Raw genomic sequence first — 21,982 nt, 5'->3', positions numbered from 1 at the left:
GCAGGCCAGATAAACAAAAGACATCCCGGTAACATATCTTTTCTCCTGTTCTGTCAAAAAGGTTTTGATATCTGAAGGGCTTGGGAGATACGCCAAGGATCCCAAGTTTGTCGCTGCAACAAAGCATGAGATAGCGGACGCATGCGAGATGACAATAGATGAGATGGAGAGCGCGGCCAGTCACCTGCTGAATGGGGGAATGGCACCGAGCATCAACGGCGTCAGTGTGTTTCCCATTCTGACTCCAAGGGACTATGAGATGCAGGACACCGGAGCCAGCTACAGCGATGAGGAGCCTGAGACAGAACCCAGGGTTCCTTATGAGGAGGACCTGGCAGACGAGATGATCTGCATCACGACTTTATAGCAGTGGCAGTAGAAATCTGCAAAATAGAACTCTGATAGACTACATTCAAGAAAATTATTTAAGAAAAAAAAAAAAAAAAATGCATCTGTTGGCTTTGACCAAAAGAAGTGCCTTTTACACTGAAGAGAAAAGGCATATATAAAGAGAGACACACTAGTCCCGTTCATTTAATTGTTCTCCACCTGGCTGCAAAGGAGGTTGCAGCACGGATCCAGCTTCCATCCCTGCTGAGCACAGAGGGACAGACGTGGAACGCTCCTTTTTAAAAGTGTTGACCGACGTGGAAATAACACAGGCTCAGCCCGCAGCCAATCGGAGATACGGACATTGATACCAGTGAACGAGATGGACCGACTGGCAGAGGTGTGAGACACTCTGAGGGGCTGGTTTCTAAGGGTGATGACAATCAGATGTACGATGTCATTACCTCAGTCACTTTATTAAGGTTTGGCATATCATGCAAGTTTTCAATGCAAGCATAGAAAGGCATATCTTGTTGTGTAGTCGTTAGATTAACTTATCTCTTTGTCATTAGAACAGGTTTGCGTTAGGGCCGTTAACGAAGAGAGCGAAAAAGCGAACAGCACCAGATTATGCAGGAACAAACTGTCCCACTTATAGCATCATTCAACTTGAGATATGTACTTTTGAAGCAACAAAAGCATTTGTGATAAATGCACTAGCAAGCAGGTTATTTTAAGGTTTTAGAATAGCCTGGTTAATATTTCATAGTTGATATGCTGTAAATTGTATAATATTACAAAAGAAACTTTGTAAAGAGATTCTATATTTTGTAATTATGTATTATTTAAAAGATCAGCAATATGGATCCTTTTGACTCCTGTTATGCTATAAAAGCAGACTTGCATTCACATTATTCTGAGATTAATTAGCTTTTTTTCTTTCTTTCCATTTTAATCAAATGCACCCGTTATTTTGCAAACGACAACAACCTATTTTAGTGCTTATGTGACCACACCCTTGCCAAAAGATATGCAAACGAGGGTTTGATACCTTATTCTGTCTCATCAAAACATTAATTGCATAAAGTTAGTTCCTTGTTTACAGGAGCATGTTAATGATTAAAACGCCAAGCATTGGGAGAAAAATTTACCGGAAAGTTGAATATATTCTTTTGCATATTTTTGTGCAGGGTGTGTGCACACAGGTTCAAAATGCATCGTGCATTGTTAAATGCTGCTTTTGTTTTGGCTTCCGAGTCAAACCTAGGTTTTGTCAGCCCCTACTGAAATGCCTTTTTGCTGCTGAAAAGATAGAAAAATGGTTGATGGTACAAACAGGGATAAAAATTCATATTACTCAAAGCCCGTGAAAGCTCATGGTGTGATTTCATTAACCCTTTGTACTGAATCTTGGCACTCACATCTTAGCCTTCATGTCATGTGTGAGGGCTTGGAGTCTGTGGTGGCGGGAGACACGCGCACACACACATCCAAAGGTTAAAAAAAAACAAAAACATGTCAACAGGTTAAATAGGTGGGCAGACAGAGGGTGTCCTGGTGTCAGGATGCTGCAGAGAGGCAAAGCAATACTAACCCCCAAAACCCCCTCCTCTCTCAGCCTGCCTGGTTCCTGCATAAAGAATACCTCGTAAGGTTGGATTTGACAGCAAATCATTGTCTCAACTTACGTGTTTGTCACAGTGTCCCAGAGCGAAGTCTTTCAAGGAGATTAAGAAGGGTCAAACTCTGCCATTGCTATTTTTATTTTCTTCCTTTTTTTCTATTTGTTTAATGATTTAAGGAGTTTGGAGGGAATAAACTCCCTTGGTATGCATTGAAAAGGAGCAACTGAAGCCCACAAGTTTAAACAGAGAAGGAAAGATTTGACCTTTTTTTCATCAGATGTTTTTCATCCATGTGTCACGCGTTACCATGGAGCATTAGAATGACCACCAAGGATATTGAAAGCTAACGTGATGTGTCATTCATGAGTGCTTGACTTGTAGGCGAGTGCATACTGTACTCTGATTCAACCGAATACTGTCATCAAAATGTAGGTTTTCCATTTTGTGTGCACATTGAAAGGGCTCTTTGAATTGTTTGTGAGTTAAAAATAAAATGTGTTCTAGTCCTTTTGTTGATGACTGTCATATAAAAGGACCAATGCACATAAAAGGCACATTGTACTATTCGTAGCAATTACAGTACTGATGAACTGAAGATATGCATTATTTTGTAAAACACTTTTCAGAAGTTGTGTTGAACTAAAGATAAAAAGAACTTACTTTTACCTCATGTCAGGGATTCCTGGAAAAAAAAAAAAAAAAGAACATGATTTGGTTGAGTCTATACCAATGGTATTTAAATATTAGCACATAGCTGTTTGTCTTTGCACAAGTAACTGTATAGTGCTTTGGTTTCTCTTTTTTCTAAAACAGATTTGTGTATTAAGGTGAGACAATTTTGTACTTTTTGTGACTGTGTGTATGGTTTAGTGCAATCTATATTTGTCATTAACACCTCACCTTACAATGCTGGGAATGAAAGAGTACTAAAAAATATTTTCAAGGTGCACTGCTCCTGTTTTGCAGGTAGGGAAAAAAATAAAATGGTAAAGTACCAGTTTACAGAGTAACTCATATTTATTTGAACGTTTCTATTAGTTTTCTTCATCATGTTATAATTATAATTACTATTACAACTATTAATGTTCAGAAAGCTGTATTAAAATAGAAGATAATGTAAAATATGTACAAAAGTATGGAAAGACCCATGGTAATGTTCTCTACTTGAAAGTCTTGATATTTGCTCCTTAATGTTTTTATTCTGTAAACATCATTTCTCTTAGTAGCAAACGCTTTACTATAACCCTCTAGGTTTTGTACCAATACATTTTTTGTATTTTTCTTTTTATTTTGGCCTTGAATTTCTTTTAAATCGATACTGATATTTTATTTTCTATTGATTATCATTGAATAAAATTATGCTGAATTACTGTTCTCGTTTCTTTGTATTCTACACTGCGAGTCAAAGATATTAATATGTACCATAACGTGTGAGATTTAAAAAAGCACAAAGACAGAAAAACACAATTTGTGGACTGACATGGTTTAAATGAAATTGGGAATTTTAAAATAAAACATTTTATTGGGTAGGTCTAAGGATTTATACATTTCAGGAGGGAGAAACTCTGGTTGTCTCCACCATGGTCGCCGCCTCTGATTCTTCATCCTCCACCCACGGCTCTCTCCCACACAGCAGGAAGGGCACAGCATATTTACGAAACTGCAGAAAAAGCATATTATGATCGTCGGAGATAACATCCTGATTAATAAATGACAAGACCAAAATGTTGAAATGTTGACTGCTGTAGAAACAAATACTCTGATTGTGCATATAGATAGCAAACTTCAATACAAAACATGAAAAGAGCAACTGTCCCTATAACTATTCTAGCTGTACTTCCAAGATATATATCTATATTAATCAAGCGGGGCAAATGCAAAGAGACAGCAACACACATTCACACCCACGGGAAGTTTAGAGTCATCAATTACATTCTAATGTTTTTTGGAATGTGGGAGGAAAATTGGGAAAACACAGTAAAAATCCACACACAGAGGCTCTGAAGCTTTACCTGGACTCGAACAGGGTTCCTTCTCACAATGAGGTGAGAGTTCTAACCACAACAGCACAACTGACCCTGATCATAACTAATTGGAGATATTAATTGTTAACACGTTCCCCGGGTCAGTGCTGCCTGAATATCCTTTATATGCAGAGTGCAAGCATATAATAAATGTGGGAGATACCCGTGTGTGCAAAGTGAACATATGTGGAAACGGCTACAAATCTCCAAGAGAGACCACCGAGTTTTGGTTGATGAATACAAAAGAATAAGGTCAGTATAATAAAAACACTATCTTAATATCACAGGTCAGCTTTTTAAAAAATTTACAATATTAAACTATTAAAATGGCCTCATACTTCCTCACAACTGCACTGTACAGCCCAGATTAACACTTTGAAACAGTCACCAACAGGGTGAAAATTCCAATGATGAAGCTTCTCAGAAGAAACCTACACATTCGCAACTTTTAATGCGAAATTCCTTCTTTAAAACTACAACGAACTGTTGTATTTATTGGATTTCTTTTACCAATCTTGGCCTGATTTTCATGTTTGCAAAAAGCCAGCAGGTGGCGCTAAACTGTTTCCCAGAAAACAGCACAATATATTTGGACTTGACTCTTGTCAGCTTGTTTGTCCACGTTCTGATAGCCGATTGCATTACCCTGCGGCCGGTGTGACGGTACCTGGTTGTTGAGGTAAATGTAGATGATGGGGTTGTACGCGGTGCTGCTCTTGGCCAGGTAAACGGGTATCGTGCCGACCAGTGGGTGGATCTTCACATCGGGTCTGCAGACCACAAGCAGGGCCAGGGTTGCGTAGGGCAACCAGCTGATGAGAAATGTCAGCACCATCAGAACCACCATGGACGCCACCTTCATCTCTCCTTTCGCCACCGCGCCTCCCTCCACACAGGTCATCCTTGATACCTGTGAAAGAGACGTGAACACGGAGCACTGACTCATGAGTTGATTGTTGACTTGTTTAACTTTAGAGTCTCAGTTTAGGCTTCGTGAGATAAGAAGAGTTGAGTTAAGTTAAAGAACGGGTAAGTCGGGTTTAGTAGAGTTATGATGAATTGTCTAATTGTGTCAAGTTAGTTTAAATTGAGTTGAGCGAATTAAAGAAAAGTTAAATAAAGTTGAGTGAGGTTACACTGAAAAAGAAAATAGTTGGACATATGCTTCAATTGCTAACATCTAAATGAATCAAGTTCTTTGAACGTAAGTTTATGAATTTGATTAAGTTTGGAGAACTTGATTCATTTAGGTGCTGCCAGTTGAAGCAATTCAATTAAGTCGGTCCAACTATTTCCAGCTATTATCTTTCATTGTAGTTTACATTGTGTTAAAATGAGTTGATTAAGTTGTGTTGAATTAAAATGAGTGAGAATTTCACATTATAGGTTATATTAGGTCACTTCACACTAACTGCACTCATATCAAACATAACCAACACAATTGTTTTAAATCAAATATTGTTGGATGAGCTAAAGAAAACAACAAAAACAACAACAACAAAAAAACTAAACTCTCAAAAAACTAAAGCCTGATGTAAAGCATGGACTTAACAGCTTGAGAAATCTAGTTAGGTTAGATGAATCTCATAAATAGCTCTGAGGATAAATGCAAAGGATTATAATGTGAGTGATAGGATAGGACAGTTTGATTGAAATGTTTGCATGTACGAGGTTTTTGGAATCTGAATATTTATATCCATTGACTCCACTGGGCAAATTCAAAGTGCCAACTCAAAATGGTGTAACAGAAACCGTAACATGAATCAATGAATATTCATTTTGTTAGTTAGTTTCTCCTCCTTTCTAAGAAAATAAGTGGTTCTGAAAGTGTTCATTTGTTCCTTCCTTCAAAACGTGTTTGCATACACGGAAGATGACGGTAAACAGCTCACCTGGTGCAGCGTCCACATTAGTTTGGCATAGGACGTCACAATGATGAGAAAAGGAACAGCAAAGCAGACTGCAAAGTAAGCCAAGATGTAGGAGACATTTCCAGACTCTCTGTTGTGCCAGTCTGGAGCACAGGACGTCCCGACACCCTCCAGCTCGTACCTGCCCCATCCGAACAGCGGAGGCAGGTTCCAGGTCAGGGACCAGAGCCAGGACAGGGCAATCCCTCCCACCGCGTGCTTCTTTTGAAAGGTTATCTGCCCCAGTGGCTTACAAACCACAAACATCCTCTCCACCGCGATCAGAGCGACTGTGCACAGGGATGTGATGCCTGCAGACAAGACAGAAGAAGACATGTGAGGGAAGATTACAGAAAGATCAGCCGAACACAACGATGAACATTAATTGTCGACTTGAATAACCTAATGTGTTTATATAACTTACTCGAACTCGTAACAGTTTCCCTCATAAAAATAGGAGTGTATTGAAAAACATATGCTCTTCAAACTGAACTGTCTGACCTGAGCGACGGTTCTCACTCACCGAACAAGGACACGGCGAAGCCCTCCATCACGCAGCCTGTTCTTCCCAGGGAGAAGTACCCCTGGGCGTTGTTGACCACCGACAGCACTCCTCCGGTCATGGCAGTGCCCAAATCTGCCACAGCCATGTTTACCAGAGCGTAGTTGAGTGGCTGCCGAAGCTGCTTATGCATGAGGGACACGATGATCACTGTAGCGTTGAGTATGATGGCCGGAACGGTGAAAATGGCCATGATGATGGAGAGAATGATGTAGCCGGCGGGTGACAGAGGGGGCTCCGCCTGCGGACCGTAATAGGAAGCATTTGGTGAAAACACGGAGGGCTGCATTGATGAAAGGCTGTAATACAAAAAACGGAGCCGGGTCGTCTTTCCTTCACCTGGAGCGTCTGCTTGTTTCGGTGTCTCACTACTCGAGTGTCTGAGATTAGACGCCACAGGTCCCAGAATAAATCCTCCGGGTCTGGAATTAACAAGAGTAATTCCTCCAAATGATAATCCCTGATCTTTCACCTTTTGCTTGATTGTAAAACGTACTTAAACAGGATGATTACACGGCGCCCCTCGTATGGATAAGCAGTAGTACAAAACATAAAAATAAAACCAATAAACTGTCCGACCGCTGCTCGCTCAGAGAGGAATAAAGAGAGCTCGGATTTAGCTTCCAACTGCTCCAAGGAGGTGTGTCACTACATATTATATCAACGTTAACCACAGGTGAGGGCTGCTTATCTGTCGCTTTCTGCAGCCTCCCACCTTTTCTTATATTCTTACACAAATCAGGGGTCATTGAGAGTTCAGTCAGTGGCATCGTGATATTTATAGGACAAATAAAGAACCACAGAAGACGCCCTTTTATATTTACATGAAAAAAAAGAAATAAATAGAAAGTGTCAGTGGAGACTCGCTAATGAAGTCAGTGTAACAGATTTGTCGTGGTATTAAACCTGGTGATTCCAGTTGCATCCAGTTCACAGTGGACACGTTTCCCTTGTGAAGTTACAGTTACGTTTATTCACAAGAAGATAATGAAGCTCTAGATGTGTAGAGAAAAACACTGAATTGTCATGATTGAATATTTGCTTTATGGTCGCACACTTCCAGAATGAATGAATGAATGAATGAAAAGTTGAAACAATGCTCAATTAATCAAATTAAATAAAGGAAAACTTTGAGCACAAACTTTAGTGTATTACATGAACACTTACAGTCATTAACTGCTGGAAAGCCACATAAACATTTGAACATTGTCGCTGCATCACTGAGGCACATTTTCATTTTAGGCTTTTGATTTGAGTACTTTAATGAGATGAAGAGAATTCCTAAAGAGAATGAAATGTAATTGCTCTCTGAAGAGTTGGCAAACGCTGCAACTGGTTCACTCGCCAGGTTTTTAATCGGTTTCCCTACCACAGGCTAAAAACATTCCATGTGGTTCGATGGTATTTGCTGTGTGACGGACTGGCGACCGGTCCAGAATAAATGTATTCCTGTTATATGTCCAATAATCAACTGGAATCAGCTGGACAAAGCAGTATAGATTACATGATGATGGTTGAAAATGAAAAATGAGGGAATTTCAACAATTTAAGCATAAAATATCAAGGAGGCTCATCTTCAGACTAATGATCAGCACATGTAGAAAACTGTTCACTGGCCCTCAGTGAATCTGCAATATACCGTAACTCCACTGGGTGAAGTTCACCGTGGTCTTTGGCACCTGCTGAGGACAAGAGGTGAGGCTAAGCCAGTGGACTTAACAAAAGAGCATGCGCATGTGGCCAACGCTCAACCTTCTAAGAGGTTTACAGACAATCAAGTCAAGACCCAGATTACAACTGTTTGGGTTGAGAGTTCAGAAGGGTCCAGTAGCAGTCTGGTTGTCATTACTGGGCTCTATTTTAGGAACAATAACTCATTTTGATGAATAAAAAGCACAAAAACTTCTATCCATCATAGAAATACATTACTGACTCTAAGATTTGAAAATGTCATTTAAAGTCTAAAAAGAAAAGACCGCGTCAGACACTGAAATCGGTTTCAAAACTTTAAGGTTAAAGGTTTAAGAGGAGTTGACTGTGTTCAAATATAACTTGGTGTATTTTGAGGGAAAAGTGCAGTCAGAGCTGCAACAGTCCGTCAATTTGCTAAAAGGCCTTCGAGACAAAATGGAAATTATCTGCTAATAAAGACTGAGATCGCTGAAAGTTTTAATGAGCAAAAAGTTGCTCAATCAAACTTTAAATAGGCCATTTTGCCGCCATTCAATCTGAACTGACGCACTGAGCCACACTCGGCCCCATATAAAGACTGCTCTCATCAATCAATTCATCCTCTCTGCCCGTCAGATCCGCTGTCAGGGCCTGTGATGCTTCAGTCCATTCAGGCTGAAAATGGATGACAGGCAGGGTACATCCTGGACAGGTCACCAGTCCACCACAACACCAACACAGAGACATAATCATTCACACGTTCAGTCAGTGTGCTGGTTAGCACACTCTGGAGTTGGTACACCCTTTGGCTTTGTGAGCTATTTCCAGGCAGCTTTCTCTCACAATTGAGACATGCATTGTGGACCGTAATCTCCCTGTAGGTGTGCAGATTATAGGTCTGTGTGCCGTCTGTTTGTACAATGTGAGCCACAGGACAGACTCCTGCTGCCCACTACTCTGAATAGCAGAAGATGGATGGATGAATTGACTTTTTAGATTGTAGGAAAAAGCTGACGAATCCAGACGAACCCACACAGGTACCAAAGGATTGTGCAAAACAGAACAACTCATAAACCTGAACTCTGGAGAACAAAAAGGATTCAGTGTCTGACAGAGAGAAATGATCCCTCTGCTCCCGATGATAACTCAGAAATCAACTTTCATGTGGAGGTTTCTCTGGAAAGTGGTATGAATTGAGGAACACTTTTAAAGTTGTCCTCACTTTAGAGAAAAACCGTAGAAGTCACTCATCTGCTTAAAAATCACGTTTTTACGTCATCATAGATCAGGTGCCTGGAGCAACATGATAGCTGAGTCTGTAATACAATAGAGAACACATACTGGGGCGTTTATCTGACCTGCTGCTGCTGTGGGTGGAGGTCGTGACATTGTTTGAGGCATGCAGCCATGCGGAGAGAGACGGCTGTGGTGAGAGTGCTTGCTGGAGGGCACTTCAGCAGAGACTGGAGCTGCAGTTTTGTGTTTAACTGCTCCAATAAAGCTATTGGAGCTTCTTGGTGACAGAAAACGACTCTCATTTGGTGCCATTTCATTAATTAAATCTCTCTGGGAGTTGGTGCTGTGAGCCGGTCGGACCGGATGATATTGTCCGTCATCCTGCAGCACGCAGGCGCCTTATCGGCGCGTCCCAGGCTGCAGCGGCTCCTCACAACTTTGATGTACGACGCAATTACTAAACTAATAAAAGCTTCAAGTCGAAACACGGCTCCTGTGGAGGTGATGGTGGCACGGGAGCGGGGATGGAGGAGGAGGAAGGCGTGCTGCATCAAGCCGCCTGCCGGCTTGACATCATTATCGCCTCCTAATCAGCCTTTAGCGCGCGAGGCGATGGGGACATCTCTCGGCTCTGATTGAAAAGCAGAGTCCGTGAACGCAGCGCACCAAGCAAAACTTTATGTTTTCTCGCCTGAGGAGTTGACGGGGCTTTTGTTTCCTCAGCAGCAGAGCTGCAGCAAAGGAGCTGCAACCCCCCCCCGAACAACCACCCACAGAAAAGTTGCTGGAGGTTGACGTTGAATGTTAAACAGACGTTTCGGCTTCAGCCAATCATCAAGCAACCCTCCATTTTTTTGCACGTGGTTCCCCTTCAAACTCTTAATTTGCTTCATTCAGAGATTATTTATTCACTCACAGTGGCGATCTGTGCACTTTTCCCCCCACTAGATTTCTTTCCTTTCTTTTGTTTTCGTGCAGCTGGCAGTGCGGGAACCTTCAGCGCACATCTGCAGTCTCATGATCGATCATAGACACCACATTTCACCTTACAAATATAGTTTAAATACATATAGCAGCTCGTCTTTATTTCATAAATATTATTCGAGCCATGCACTCATTAGTTTTGCCGAAACAGAAGGATTCTTGCACATTGTGTGCGTAACGTGGAGACTGAGGACAATCCAGAGACGTACAGTCATTCTGCAGGCTCAGCAATATCGCATCAACTTTAAAACAGCCCACTGCTGCTTATTTGAGGAAATTAGATAAAATAGAAAATAACCAAATGAGAACAGAGAATTATTTGCAAGTGTACTTTATTTTTCCCCCCATTCATGTTCCAACGATCGACACACATTTAGCGCAATACTCTGCTTGGGGGATAAATACAGAACCATCCTCTGGAGGAACACAATGCGTGTATGCGCTTTCCAGATTATCGGTAAAAACACAAATACTGAACGGCTTTCCGATAAGGGTTCGTGAATCCTGCAGCAGCGGGAACTGAGGGGGGTTTCCGTCTGTTTTCTTGGAGGGTTGGAGGTAGCGGAGGATGGAGAGACACGCTGGAGTGTGAAGCTCTCGCTCTCTCGCTCTCTCTCTCTCTCTTCTCTCTCTCTCTCTCTCTCTCTCTTTGGAGGGGGAAGTCCGTACAATCAAATACAGTAGGGTACGTGCTGGAAGTATTGCTGCTGGATAAAAGGGTGCATCGGGGGTCGAGCAGTCCTGCACAGCACGGTGCGCCGGGACGCACAGGATTTTACCGTTCAGATATTGACACCGAGCACAGGGCTGGAGAAGATGCAGGGGAACTGGAGGATCCTCTTCTCACACATGTGCAGCACGAGCTTCCTGCTGCTGTGGATCTTCGTCGGCTTGAATGTGGTGGAGGTGGCGGGATCCCAGCAAGGGATCCCTCTGTCCGTGTGAGTGAGATGCTCTGCAACTTTAATTCACACGGGAAATACTTGATCTGGGTTTTGATTTAAACTGCTGACATATTTAGAATTTTAGTACAGACATGTGAATACATTGAAAGTCTTTTAGAGTTCGCTAAAAAATAAATATGTTTTATTGCTTTTGGAAATCTGAAATTTCCAAAATACAGTTTGTCCCTGTTTGTATTTCACACTGTTGGAAGTTACTTACAGGTCAGGGATTAAGTTGTGAGTGAGTAAACAATTAATGACTTGATTTTAGCAAATTTACAAGGAATATTAAAATCAATTTTGTAAAACTGAACAGCAAAATCGTACATAAATTAGAAATGTAAGTGTTTGTTTCTTGCAAACAATTGACATGTGACATTTTCTTTTCTCATAAACATGAAAATTGTTTAAGAAGTCATGAATAATTTTTTTCTTGTAAAAAAAAATCTCTTTTAACTTCATTACTCTACCTCAAACCACTCCCTCACTCTTATCTATTTCCAGATGTATGCATAAATAGTTCAAAGGAAAGAAAACACATGATACCACTTTTTATGTATCTGTTGTATCATTTACAGACTATATGAGATCTTTGAAAAATTCCAAACATTTTTGCTTGGGCTATTTAAATCTTTCAACGCTTCAGTCTATAAAAGTAATCTTTATAAGCTTCAGGTCCAGATTTTGAGAATAGTCTCACCACTTGGAACACTAGTGTTAGTTGCATATTGTCAAACAAAAAATCTAATTTTGAAGTTCAGATGTCACAAATGCTGCACTGCGGAGCTTCAGAAACATCCCCCAAGACCCTTTCCTGGAAGACTGGTTCAAGGTCCAGGCTAAATTTACGTTATCATGATCAAGTCTAAAGAGCTATCAAATTTAAAGGCCAAACAAGATCAAACTTGTTTGAAAATGTTTTTGACATTGGTCGAAAATTGCACATAAAACATCACTTTTAGTGGTTAAGTTATTTATACAACACAGTTGCAACAAAGAACTGTATTTCTAGTTATATTGACTGTTTGGATTTTTGTTTCAGGCCTCAGTTTTTTGTCTCCATTATATATATATATATATATATATATATATATATATATATATATATATATATATATATATATATATATATATATATATCTTTTCTTTTTTTTTTGAGATTTATATAATCTCTTGTAAGTACAGTTGATGGATGGTTAAAAGAATCAAGAAACTCACAGATCAGAGTCACTGAGCCATGACAATAATCTCATAACTGATAGTGTCAGAAATTAATCTGAGAAATGTCAGAAAAGGAGATATAAAAAGCATTTTTCAACTTAGATGATAATGTGAATGTTACTTTAAAAGGATAAGTCTATAATTTCTGTGTGCTTCACTCTTCATGTGCAGTTATCTAATTTACATGCAAAATTGTAAACTTGCTTCTTTGTCATTTTGCAGCGTAAAGCTTTGGGCCTCTGCATTTGGAGGAGAAATAAAATCTATTTCTGCAAAATACTCTGGATCTCAGCTTCTCCAGAAGGTATGCTTTTTAATGTGCAGGCTTTTATTAACTCAAATGTGTTTTTCCTTTGTTTGACGCTCATGTCCCCACACCTACTGTATGCTGTAATACTGTGTTCCCTTTTCCTAATGGCTGCAGAGACATCGTGGCGTCTCAGCTGAATGCTGATGCGTTATTTTAGAGGAGACTCAGGTGTGTTTGGCATGGCAGAGCCGTGTGTGTGTGTGTGTGTGTGTGTGTGTGTGTGTGTGTGTGTGTGTGTGTGTGTGTGTGTGTGTGTGTGTGTGTGTGTGTGTGTGTGTGTGTGTGTGTGTGTGTGTGTGTGTGTGTGTGCCTGTTACGGCCCATTAAACACAGCTCCTCTCTCATCTCAAGCCTCCAGTTAACTCTCTGGAGTCAAGAGTTTCAACCAAGGAGACAAATTGAATAAGTGTGACCGGGTTTGATCGGGGGTGTGGGGGTAGCACAGTGGGATGATGAACAAGTGAAACCCACAGAGGATGAGCGATGACCCTGTGCTGTAAATTTCACTTTCGGACAACTTGTGACCACTTGATGGCAGAGGTGGGCCCTTTGTTCACAGGCCTCAGGTTTGAAAAAGGTGGTCGGGATTCAAGTGGATGAATGGTGAACTTTCCATTGTACTTAAATAGGATCTGACTGGGGACCGTGAAGGAAACAGCTGGAGGAGCTCCTCTGCATGAGTGTGCTGAGTAACTGTACAGTGTGGAGTGGGCTCATGGTTTACAGCATATGCAGATGCTTGCTTCTAAAGCAGGTTGTGCAGCAGTGGAATTAGAATGAAACGAGAAGCGGTAAATGTTTGACTTGTAATTTACCCTGCAAATGGATGATATAATTTGTATCATTTGTACATTCAATATATTTTTAGATTTGTTTGGCCTGAAATCATTTAAAAGTTACTTTACTTTGATGGAATTAGCGCTGGACTTGGTTTAAGTTTTTACCATTTTATGGTAGGAGATGGAGAAAGCAAACATTATGATGGACAAGATTAGAAATGGCTGCAGGAGCCCTCAGTGCGTGAATCTGCAAATTAAAAAGCTGATTTTAATAGGTTATCATTCAATCCCTGCATCAGAATAATATCTGAACATTGTGATGCTATGATCCAATCAAATCTAAAATTGCACGATTTAAAGGCTGCATCATTAAATTAATCTTGTGCGTGATGTTGCACACAACTCACAAAACTACAATCTGGCCCTTTTGAAAATGAGGTTATTTTTCTAAACTGAGCAGATGTAGTGCAGCAGACTAAAGAAAAGATCTGTCACATTAAAAAAAGCTGATGAGGGTTAACAGCTAGTAAAGGTTTTTGTCTAATTGTGCCTTTTGCAGAATATCATTAATGGAGTTCTGCAGGTTTCTGAACAATCAAATATGCTTCTTCATTCTAAACTTTTTTTTATAAAAATTTTTTTTACATTTGTTTAGTGCTGGTTGTGGGTTTGGGCACCTGATCATGAATGACATGAAAAATCCTTCCTGTGAACAAAAACATACACATGATGTAATGATTTGTGGTGCAGGAGGTCTGAGGAATACTCCGGTCCCTAAACACTCTCTTCTGATTTATAATTGTTCTGAAGCAGCGTGTGTGCAGACACACACACATTGCCGAGTTTTTGTTTTTGCACGGATGGAGTCCGGGATGGTGTCAAACTGAAGTCGACATCAAACATATGGGGAATAAAGAACTGTGATAATATTTGCAGCATTCCAAGAACACCATAAACTAGGCCCAAAAACTAAGTTGGTACTAAAGGGACACTGTTCTGAAGGATGAAATTGACACGAAAACCATTGCAGTGTGTTTGTAAGCCATTAAAGCCATATTTGTCGACAACAACTCTCACCTCTCTCATGCAGGTGAAGGTTTTACATTAATCAAGCTATATAATGTGTTAATGTCCTCCAATTGACCACCTCACTGTTTTAGGAGCTGTGGACCATCACAGCACCACGTCCAGGGACCAACTCCAGTTCTGAGGCCAGTACTTCAATGAAGGGCAGCAGCAGGATTAATGCGAAGGGCTCTGCGGCATGTCCCGGAGGTTGGGACGAAAGTGGAGTACCCAGAGGAACCCCACGTAAATATGGGGAGAGTGTTCAAACTGCAATCAAGAGGCGGCTCCAGGGTTCGGGCCTTGGATCTCAATGCCCTGAGGTAACACTTCTTTAAATATAATCCGAGGTTCAAATTCAAAATGTGTGGTGGAACACCAAAACGCCGCGCGCCAGTTCTGTCCATATGTTTCCAAATATGTGTAGAATCTGTGCACACACACAAAAAAAAAACAATTTGTAAAAGAAAATGCCCTGAAGATTTGTTCATTTCTTTTGTCTGCATGTAAGCACTTTGCTCATGTTCCTGTTCATGGAGGCGTGTCCGGAGAGAGAGCCCTGCTGAGCCAGTCAGCACAAAGCAGCGAGCTGTGAGAGAACTGACGAGTCGTTAGGGGCTGGTCATTAAAGCTGATCATTAGATGCTTTTCATGGTGATTTACCCGATTTCCCCAAGATTTTTGCCAATCAGGAGAGAAAACAGTGACCCTTCAGGTTCCTAGTGCTCCGGCATTGGTCATTACTCTAATCAATAATCATGATCAGTGCTTTTGATTGATGGGGCTTAACCTCCACTTGATGACTGCAGGGGTGTGAGGTAGAGGGGTGGGGGTTGCGGGGACTGGGGACTCGGGGTGCTGGGGCGAGGAGGACAGGCGTGAAATGAACTGTTCTGCTCCGCTGCAGACCCACACTCTTCCTTTCAGTAGGTAATTTGTCGCCTCATGTACTGGTGTGTGTGTTTTTTTTGTGTGCGCCGTGTCCACACAATGTCTATTGTGTTTGAAGGCATCTGTTTGTTTTTAGATAAGGTTATAGAAAGAGAACCATGTGGCTGAGAGGGTTGGGTTTTTTTTGTTGTGTGTGTGTGTGTGTGTGTGTGTGTGTGTGTGTGTGTGTGTGTGTGTGTGTGTGTGTGTGTGTGTGTGTGTGTGTGTGTGTGTGTGTGTGTGTGTGTGTGTGTGTGTGTCAGGCATGACTCAGATTATGTAATGTTATATTCCTCCGAGCTGTGGCGGGCTTTGTTCTGTATCACTGGCGGTCCCGTGCATCCAGCAGAATCAGCATTATGTGAGGTGTAGTTCATTACCCGGGGTCGCCCAAGCCTGACACGTTATTATCTTTCTCCTGTGCTTTGACTCCATTTCAATTACCTTCTTACCATGCATAGCCTTCATTTACAGCCCCGCCCACCGCCGGCCACCCAACATGGCTTTCTCCAGCCAATCGGAAGAAAAAGACGCAGTGTGTGCAGCCAATAGGCGAGACCAGATAAAGGCTATCTGTCATTCGGTGTTGTAGCGTGGATTTTTTATCAGACGCTCATCTGAGACTGACTGCACACAGCTTGTCAGCCAACATGTGAAGGCTCATGTGGCTGGTTTAACAATTCCCCTCCTCTATGGAGAGGAGGCACTGAAACATGTCGCACAAAGCTCACAGACAAAGATCTTTGTGTTTTCCCCTGACGACCTATTAACGGATTGAACATTACACTCCAAAGAGTTTGTGACACGCTTTTTACCAATGCTGGACTTACACTCGCCAACTCTGCCAAAATCGCTGCTTTGTCTTCATTTTCAGAAATATAAAGAATTTGAAAAGTCGGTCAGAGTGGAAGAGATTGATGGTGTGAAGCTGGTCAAAAACCTCGCCGTGAAGATGGAGGAAATGTTCAGTAGAAAAGCAGAGGCCACCAGGGTGGGTACACTTTCTCTGGAAACAAACAAAGCACTTCATATTGTAGATTTATTTTAGTTTGGCTTTAAAGAAAAAGGAACGCTTCGTATTTTGGAGAGTGGGGGTGCTGTTAAGGGATTATTGAGAGAGAGAGAGAGAGAGAGAGAGAGAGAGAGAGAGAGAGAGAGAGAGAGTTGTGTATTTTATATTTACACAAAGGACTTTTGTAGAAATGGTTGATTTATTCACTCAATAAACTTCACTTCTCCACTGATATTAATGACTGAAAGAAGATGAATAAATTACAACCTGGTATGTGCTTCAGGAATCATTCCTCTACTTTGAACGGATACTTTACTGTGTGATGACAATCGGACTTGCGACTAATTCAGGACTTTTATATCCAATGCCCTTTAGGTCTGCCGGCTCTAAATGTGATACCAGATTTAATAAAGATACTTTTGCATGGAGGGATGATTATTACTAGATCTGACTGACAATGATTTCACTCTATTTAATCTTAATTAACTATACATAATTACTGATACAAATCCGTTGTTCAGACAGAAACATTGTTTTCACTCATAAGAAAGGGTGTAAAACACACAGTCCACAGGCCAAACTGGCCTAACAGAGGCTTCATTTCTTTACTTTAATTGTGCGATAAAACTGCCTCTTCTTATTTATTCACTCAGCACTGCACTGTTCTATTTAGACTAGCAGAGACATAGACCAAGAGGACAGAGTGCTTACTGCTCGTGAAGTAGCAGCAGCATCAAAACCAAACTGTGAGGGTGAATTTGTGAAAAGTTGCACGCTGAAGGCTGCAGAAATGTTGTGTCCAGAAAGGGAACAGGGCTTTTCCCAAAAATAGCCCAAGAAGAGAAACTGCTGTCGACAAAACTTTTGATCAAAAGATTTCAAGAGGCAAGTGGAGCACAAACTTAACTCATTTCTTGTGCTTTTGGATGCAACAAAATACAATTAAGATCAATTGGGGCCATGTGTGGGCCCCCGAACTAAAATAAGTACGACACCCTGCCCTACAGCCTGGTCTTGGATGTAGTTTATTAAAATGTTGGCCTGAGCTGACTTTAGCTTCGGCGTTACAGCCGGTCTGTGACCTCAGTCCAGAGGAGCTTGTAACCATTTTACTGCAGCATCCTGCAGGGGCTGCTGGGAGATAATAGCCTTTATTTTCTTGTGCCTGAACTCATATAAGTAATAATTTATGACAGTGAAGGAAGGCATTTTGGATTTTATTTTTTTTTTTTTAAACAGTCTGGATTCTGCAACGTTTCTGTGTTAAAGAATATAAAACGTTTATTTTGTCAAAACAAATCCTGTTTGCTGCGTGAACCTGCAGTGGCAAACGGCTCAATAAATAACTAAGTCATCACTTTGCTCCAGATTGAAAATCAAGATTTAAAATGACACCACGACCTCAACATGATGTTGAAGGTGGTCTGCCTGAGCCTTGCAAGGTACATTTCAGGGGAGGAGGGAAACTATGAATAAGCCTACCAGGAGTGTTTTCCACTTCAATCACAAAACACTACATTTATTTCATCTGGCTGTTATTTGCCAACTGCTGACGACACAATAATTCGCCTTGAGGTCAATTGAATCGGTCCAGCAGCGCCCGGCCGAGGGGGAAAAGCCTCGGTTGTGTTTATATCGCACTTATTTTGACACATGTGACAAGTTGTTAATTACCTGCGTGGCAGCGAGAAGCGTTTAAATGGCGCAGGGAAAACACACAGCCAAGCATATTTTCTCAGGAAGGAGTTATTGCAGAAATCACCGCAATTTCGGTGAACGGCGTCAAAATACCGGCGCGGCTGCGCAAATCCAATGCGCACTTATCAATCATCCAAAACTGCGCCCTGCAGGCACGGCGCACATTTTTCTCTCAAAAAGCTTTTTTTTTTTTTTTTAAGGTTTCTTTCTTTTTTCCTTTTTCTTTATTCTTTTTAACTAACTTTTAAAAAAAGCGTTATCCAGATAATTATTGTTAGTGCTTTACAACAATCCTAGATAGATAGATAGATAGATAGATAGATAGATAGATAGATAGATAGATAGATAGATAGATAGATAGATAGATAGATAGATAGATAGTCTAGCAAAAGGAGGCAAAAAAATAGATTTGTTATGAAAATAAAAATTTTCAAAATGTATTCATTGAGAACATTAACCAGGAGCATCCGTTGCAGAGACGTGATAAATAAGTTTTATAGCAAATCACAAAAAACAATCTATAAAATATGGATGAATGCAATCGCGTTCGGAGTCAGATTCATGAGTCTCACTCTCCTTGTTGAGCGGTGATATCTCTGCTTTACTTAAAACAGCTTAATGTGGTTGACTTTGCAGTGTGCTGCTGGAGTAGATTTAATCACTATGCAGGGGAACATAATTAAGCAGAATGCACAAACCAAGAGGCTATATACCCCCTGACCCTTCCCAGCACATCGCATCCTGAACAGAGAGATGTTATATTTTACCCCTGAGGAAACTAAAGAGCGTAAAAGAGTGTGGAAACATTTTCTGGAACTTTTAAAGCCACACTTCATTTAGTGGCTGATTTTAATTGTTTTATTGGTTTTTTTGTTTTTTTTTTAAAGCATGTTTGAGTGTAAGTAGGACTTAAGCTCTTAATGATCACAACTTCCCTCTTCTCAGCGACTTGTGGAGGCAGCAGAAGAGGCGCACAGTCAGCATGAGGACAATCCCGACCTGCAGGTGAGCTTAAACCCCCCGCCCCAAAAAAAAAAAAAAAAAAAAGAGAGAGAAAGGAAACGAAGGCGCGCATGATTGAAGATGTGGTGTGTCTCAAGCTGCCTTATTCTAAGATGAATCGCTTCCACAGGGTGAGGGGAGGAGCGGCTGCAAGGTGAGAGAAGGGTAATAGGCCCTCAGTCTTTAATTGCGGTGGCATCGTCCTTCACTGTGATGTGCCGTCAGCGCTCCGATACATAATGTTTCTTTGATAAGCCATGCCGCACACACTGAAGGCTGAGGCCCCACACTCCCATAACTCACCCTGGCCGAGCAGTCCAAGCTCTAAAGTGCGTCTGCACAGGTGCACGTGGGGCCTTTGCAGAAACCTGCAACCTGCAAGTGAAGGGACGATGGTCAGCCGCCATGTGCATGCGCAAAGGCTGCCGCACTGTTTTTTTTTTTGTTTTTTTGTTTTTTTTTTACTATAGGTGGCAATATGGAGGAAAGGTATTGGGCAGTCACCTGGGTGAACGCAAGATGAAAAGAAGGACGAGCAGAAGGCCTGCAGTACTTGTAGATTTAATTGTATTTCACAGGATATGCTCATGTGCCCCGGCACTGTGCGCCGCATTATTTAGCGGACTCATTGCGGTTTCCCAGTGCGCACAGAGCTTCCTCAGTCTCTGCAGAGGGATTGCAGCATTTCCTCTCTCTCTCTCTCTCTCTCTCTCTCTCTCTCTCTCTCTCTCTCTCTCTCTCTCCCCACTGGACAAAGATAAATGAAACTCTTTTGCGTGGAGCATTGTTTCACTTCCACGGCTCTAGATTGGAAACCCGCTCGAGCAACAAAACACTGAAATAACGGCAGCACTTTACACTTAATAGAAGCATTTACATCATATGAATACATTCAGTCACCTTGTTCTCCTGTGCATTCCTCTGCTGTGCACACATCCATAACAAGACAGGCCGACGTTAACCTTAAATGAAAAATAACACTGATAAGGAAAGAACATTTTTGACCATAAACCTTGAAACAACTTTCATGAATGACCATTATACTTCCCTCTTCTGTATTAAAACAACCCCTAAAGCATAATTAAATGTCTTGAAATTTTTCCTCCAGAAATAGGAGTTTCCCTACTTTATTTAGCACTGCTTTGAAATATCTATTCTCTTAAGCTTCTATTTATTCTATAAAACCTTCATATATTTTCCTTATTTTCTAAGCATGTGTGGACTGCAAATAAATATAGTGCAGCAATGCTGATCATATTAACATCACAAATGCAAGACAAATTGTATCTGGTTTGAATTTTAACTCATAATAAACCATGAATTATAGGAATATAAAATATAAAGAGAGGAAAAATCTGTCATTGGGGTAACTGCATTCGTTTAATATATAAGGGCACTTTAAGCATTTTTATCCAAGGAATTATTGGTTTACAACCCAGGCCTATCACACCAAATTTCATCTCAAAGGCCATAAAGAATAATAACAGAAAATTCAATATCCACCTGCGATAATGATGTGATGCCATGATATCACTCCTTGTGGCATCGTTTAGCCAAGCTCGCCTCAGTCGACACTGCACATTTATCACGCACCATTTCACTGACCGCAGAGAGATGAGCTGGCCGCTCTTATCTTCAGCTGCTTCCTGTCAGGACAGCCGGATGTGCTGCACTCTCAGGTTCAAGGGTGTGCAAATCAGAAAATCACGTCTGAGGGTGCAAAAGAAGTGGTTCATACTTTGCTGGAGTTTGCTTAATCAGGTTTTTGTTGTGGTTTTTTTTTCAAACTTTTTTCAGTGTGTAATGGGAAGGCTTTACACTATTTTTGAAATGTTTTTGATAATCAAGTTGAAATCAATGAGATGACACATCAACAGAATTGAAAATTATTCAAAAGTTTATTAAATCTTCATAACTTCAAATTCTTCCTCTGTATTTGCTGCCTTCCAATAAGGAAAAGCATTAATATGAGAACCGTAGTAACATACATTATAGAATCCCTTTACTTTGTGCCTTGAAGGTAAAAATTATTTTCGATGTTTTAAATACATTCTCGTGTTATGTTTCCATTTCCCAGCTGTTAGAACACAATCGAAATAGCTTTCTGAAAACCACAAAGATTAAACCGCTACCTTCACAATCCTGAATAACAGTATTTTCACACCATATTTAATAGCTCACAGTTTAGTGTATTTTACTGACACCGTATATGTTTTATTGCTCACATTGCTTCAAAGAGTACTTTTTCTGAAACAACCTGCAAGAACGAAAGAAAAAGCTTGAGGACAAACGAGTTTTGACTTCATAATGCAGAGACTTGTAATAAAAGCAGGACGAATGTTAAACTGAACAAACCTTAGAGGGACCTACCATCTCCACTTATTGTAGTCTGATTACACAGTGAGGCCCGGCAGTCAGTAATGGAGGGCAGATCTCTGCAGTATGGCCTCCAGCTAACTGCAGTGGTGTAAGAATCAGTGGGCCATCTCAGAGAGCTGCAGCGTCCCGCGGCCTGCTCCACAGTCATCACCCTGGTGGTTAACGTGCCTCTCTACAGCACTCAGTTCTGCTGAGGGTGCACGTTTTTCTCTCCCAGCCCCCCACCCCCCTTCCCCCCCACACCACTCCCTCCACTCCCTCTCCCTCCGCCCCACCGCAGCTCGTCAGAGGGCTGCTCAG

General features: G+C 41.1%; 3 protein-coding genes across 3 annotated transcripts in view; 2 read left to right on the top strand and 1 right to left on the bottom strand.

The window, feature by feature from the left end:
• cacna1da (calcium channel, voltage-dependent, L type, alpha 1D subunit, a) overlaps positions 1-3,319 on the top strand; it is a gene marked incomplete at its 5' end in the record, with an annotated part of 57,533 nt that extends 54,214 nt beyond the window's left edge. Inside the window, one exon of the mRNA XM_080461697.1 lies at positions 62-3,319. Within this exon, the coding sequence (XP_080317823.1) occupies positions 62-367 (306 nt within the window). The 3' untranslated portion in view covers positions 368-3,319. The remainder of the gene's footprint in view (positions 1-61) is intronic.
• A 142-nt stretch (positions 3,320-3,461) lies between these two features.
• Positions 3,462-6,740, bottom strand: LOC308108607 (parapinopsin-like; the record flags this gene model as incomplete). The annotated part of the gene is made up of 4 exons (XM_080461696.1): positions 3,462-3,615; positions 4,647-4,889; positions 5,872-6,200; positions 6,413-6,740. The coding sequence occupies 4 exons, from the start codon at positions 6,738-6,740 to the stop codon at positions 3,505-3,507; spliced, it is 1,011 nt and encodes a 336-aa protein (XP_080317822.1). The 3' UTR covers positions 3,462-3,504.
• A 4,418-nt stretch (positions 6,741-11,158) lies between these two features.
• The window catches only part of cacna2d3 (calcium channel, voltage dependent, alpha2/delta subunit 3), a gene marked incomplete at its 5' end in the record, with an annotated part of 33,892 nt that continues 23,068 nt past the window's right edge, over positions 11,159-21,982 (top strand). The window contains 5 exons of the mRNA XM_080462284.1: positions 11,159-11,283; positions 12,730-12,811; positions 14,757-14,984; positions 16,466-16,582; positions 19,247-19,306. Of these exons, the coding sequence (XP_080318410.1) occupies positions 11,159-11,283; positions 12,730-12,811; positions 14,757-14,984; positions 16,466-16,582; positions 19,247-19,306 (612 nt within the window). The remainder of the gene's footprint in view (positions 11,284-12,729; positions 12,812-14,756; positions 14,985-16,465; positions 16,583-19,246; positions 19,307-21,982) is intronic.

Source organism: Lipophrys pholis, assembly GCF_963383615.2.
Source record: "Lipophrys pholis genome assembly, chromosome: 4".
Classification (NCBI taxonomy): domain Eukaryota; kingdom Metazoa; phylum Chordata; class Actinopteri; order Blenniiformes; family Blenniidae; genus Lipophrys; species Lipophrys pholis.
The sequence above is the reverse complement of the archived record's forward strand: the minus strand, read 5'-3'. Positions and strand labels throughout refer to the sequence as shown.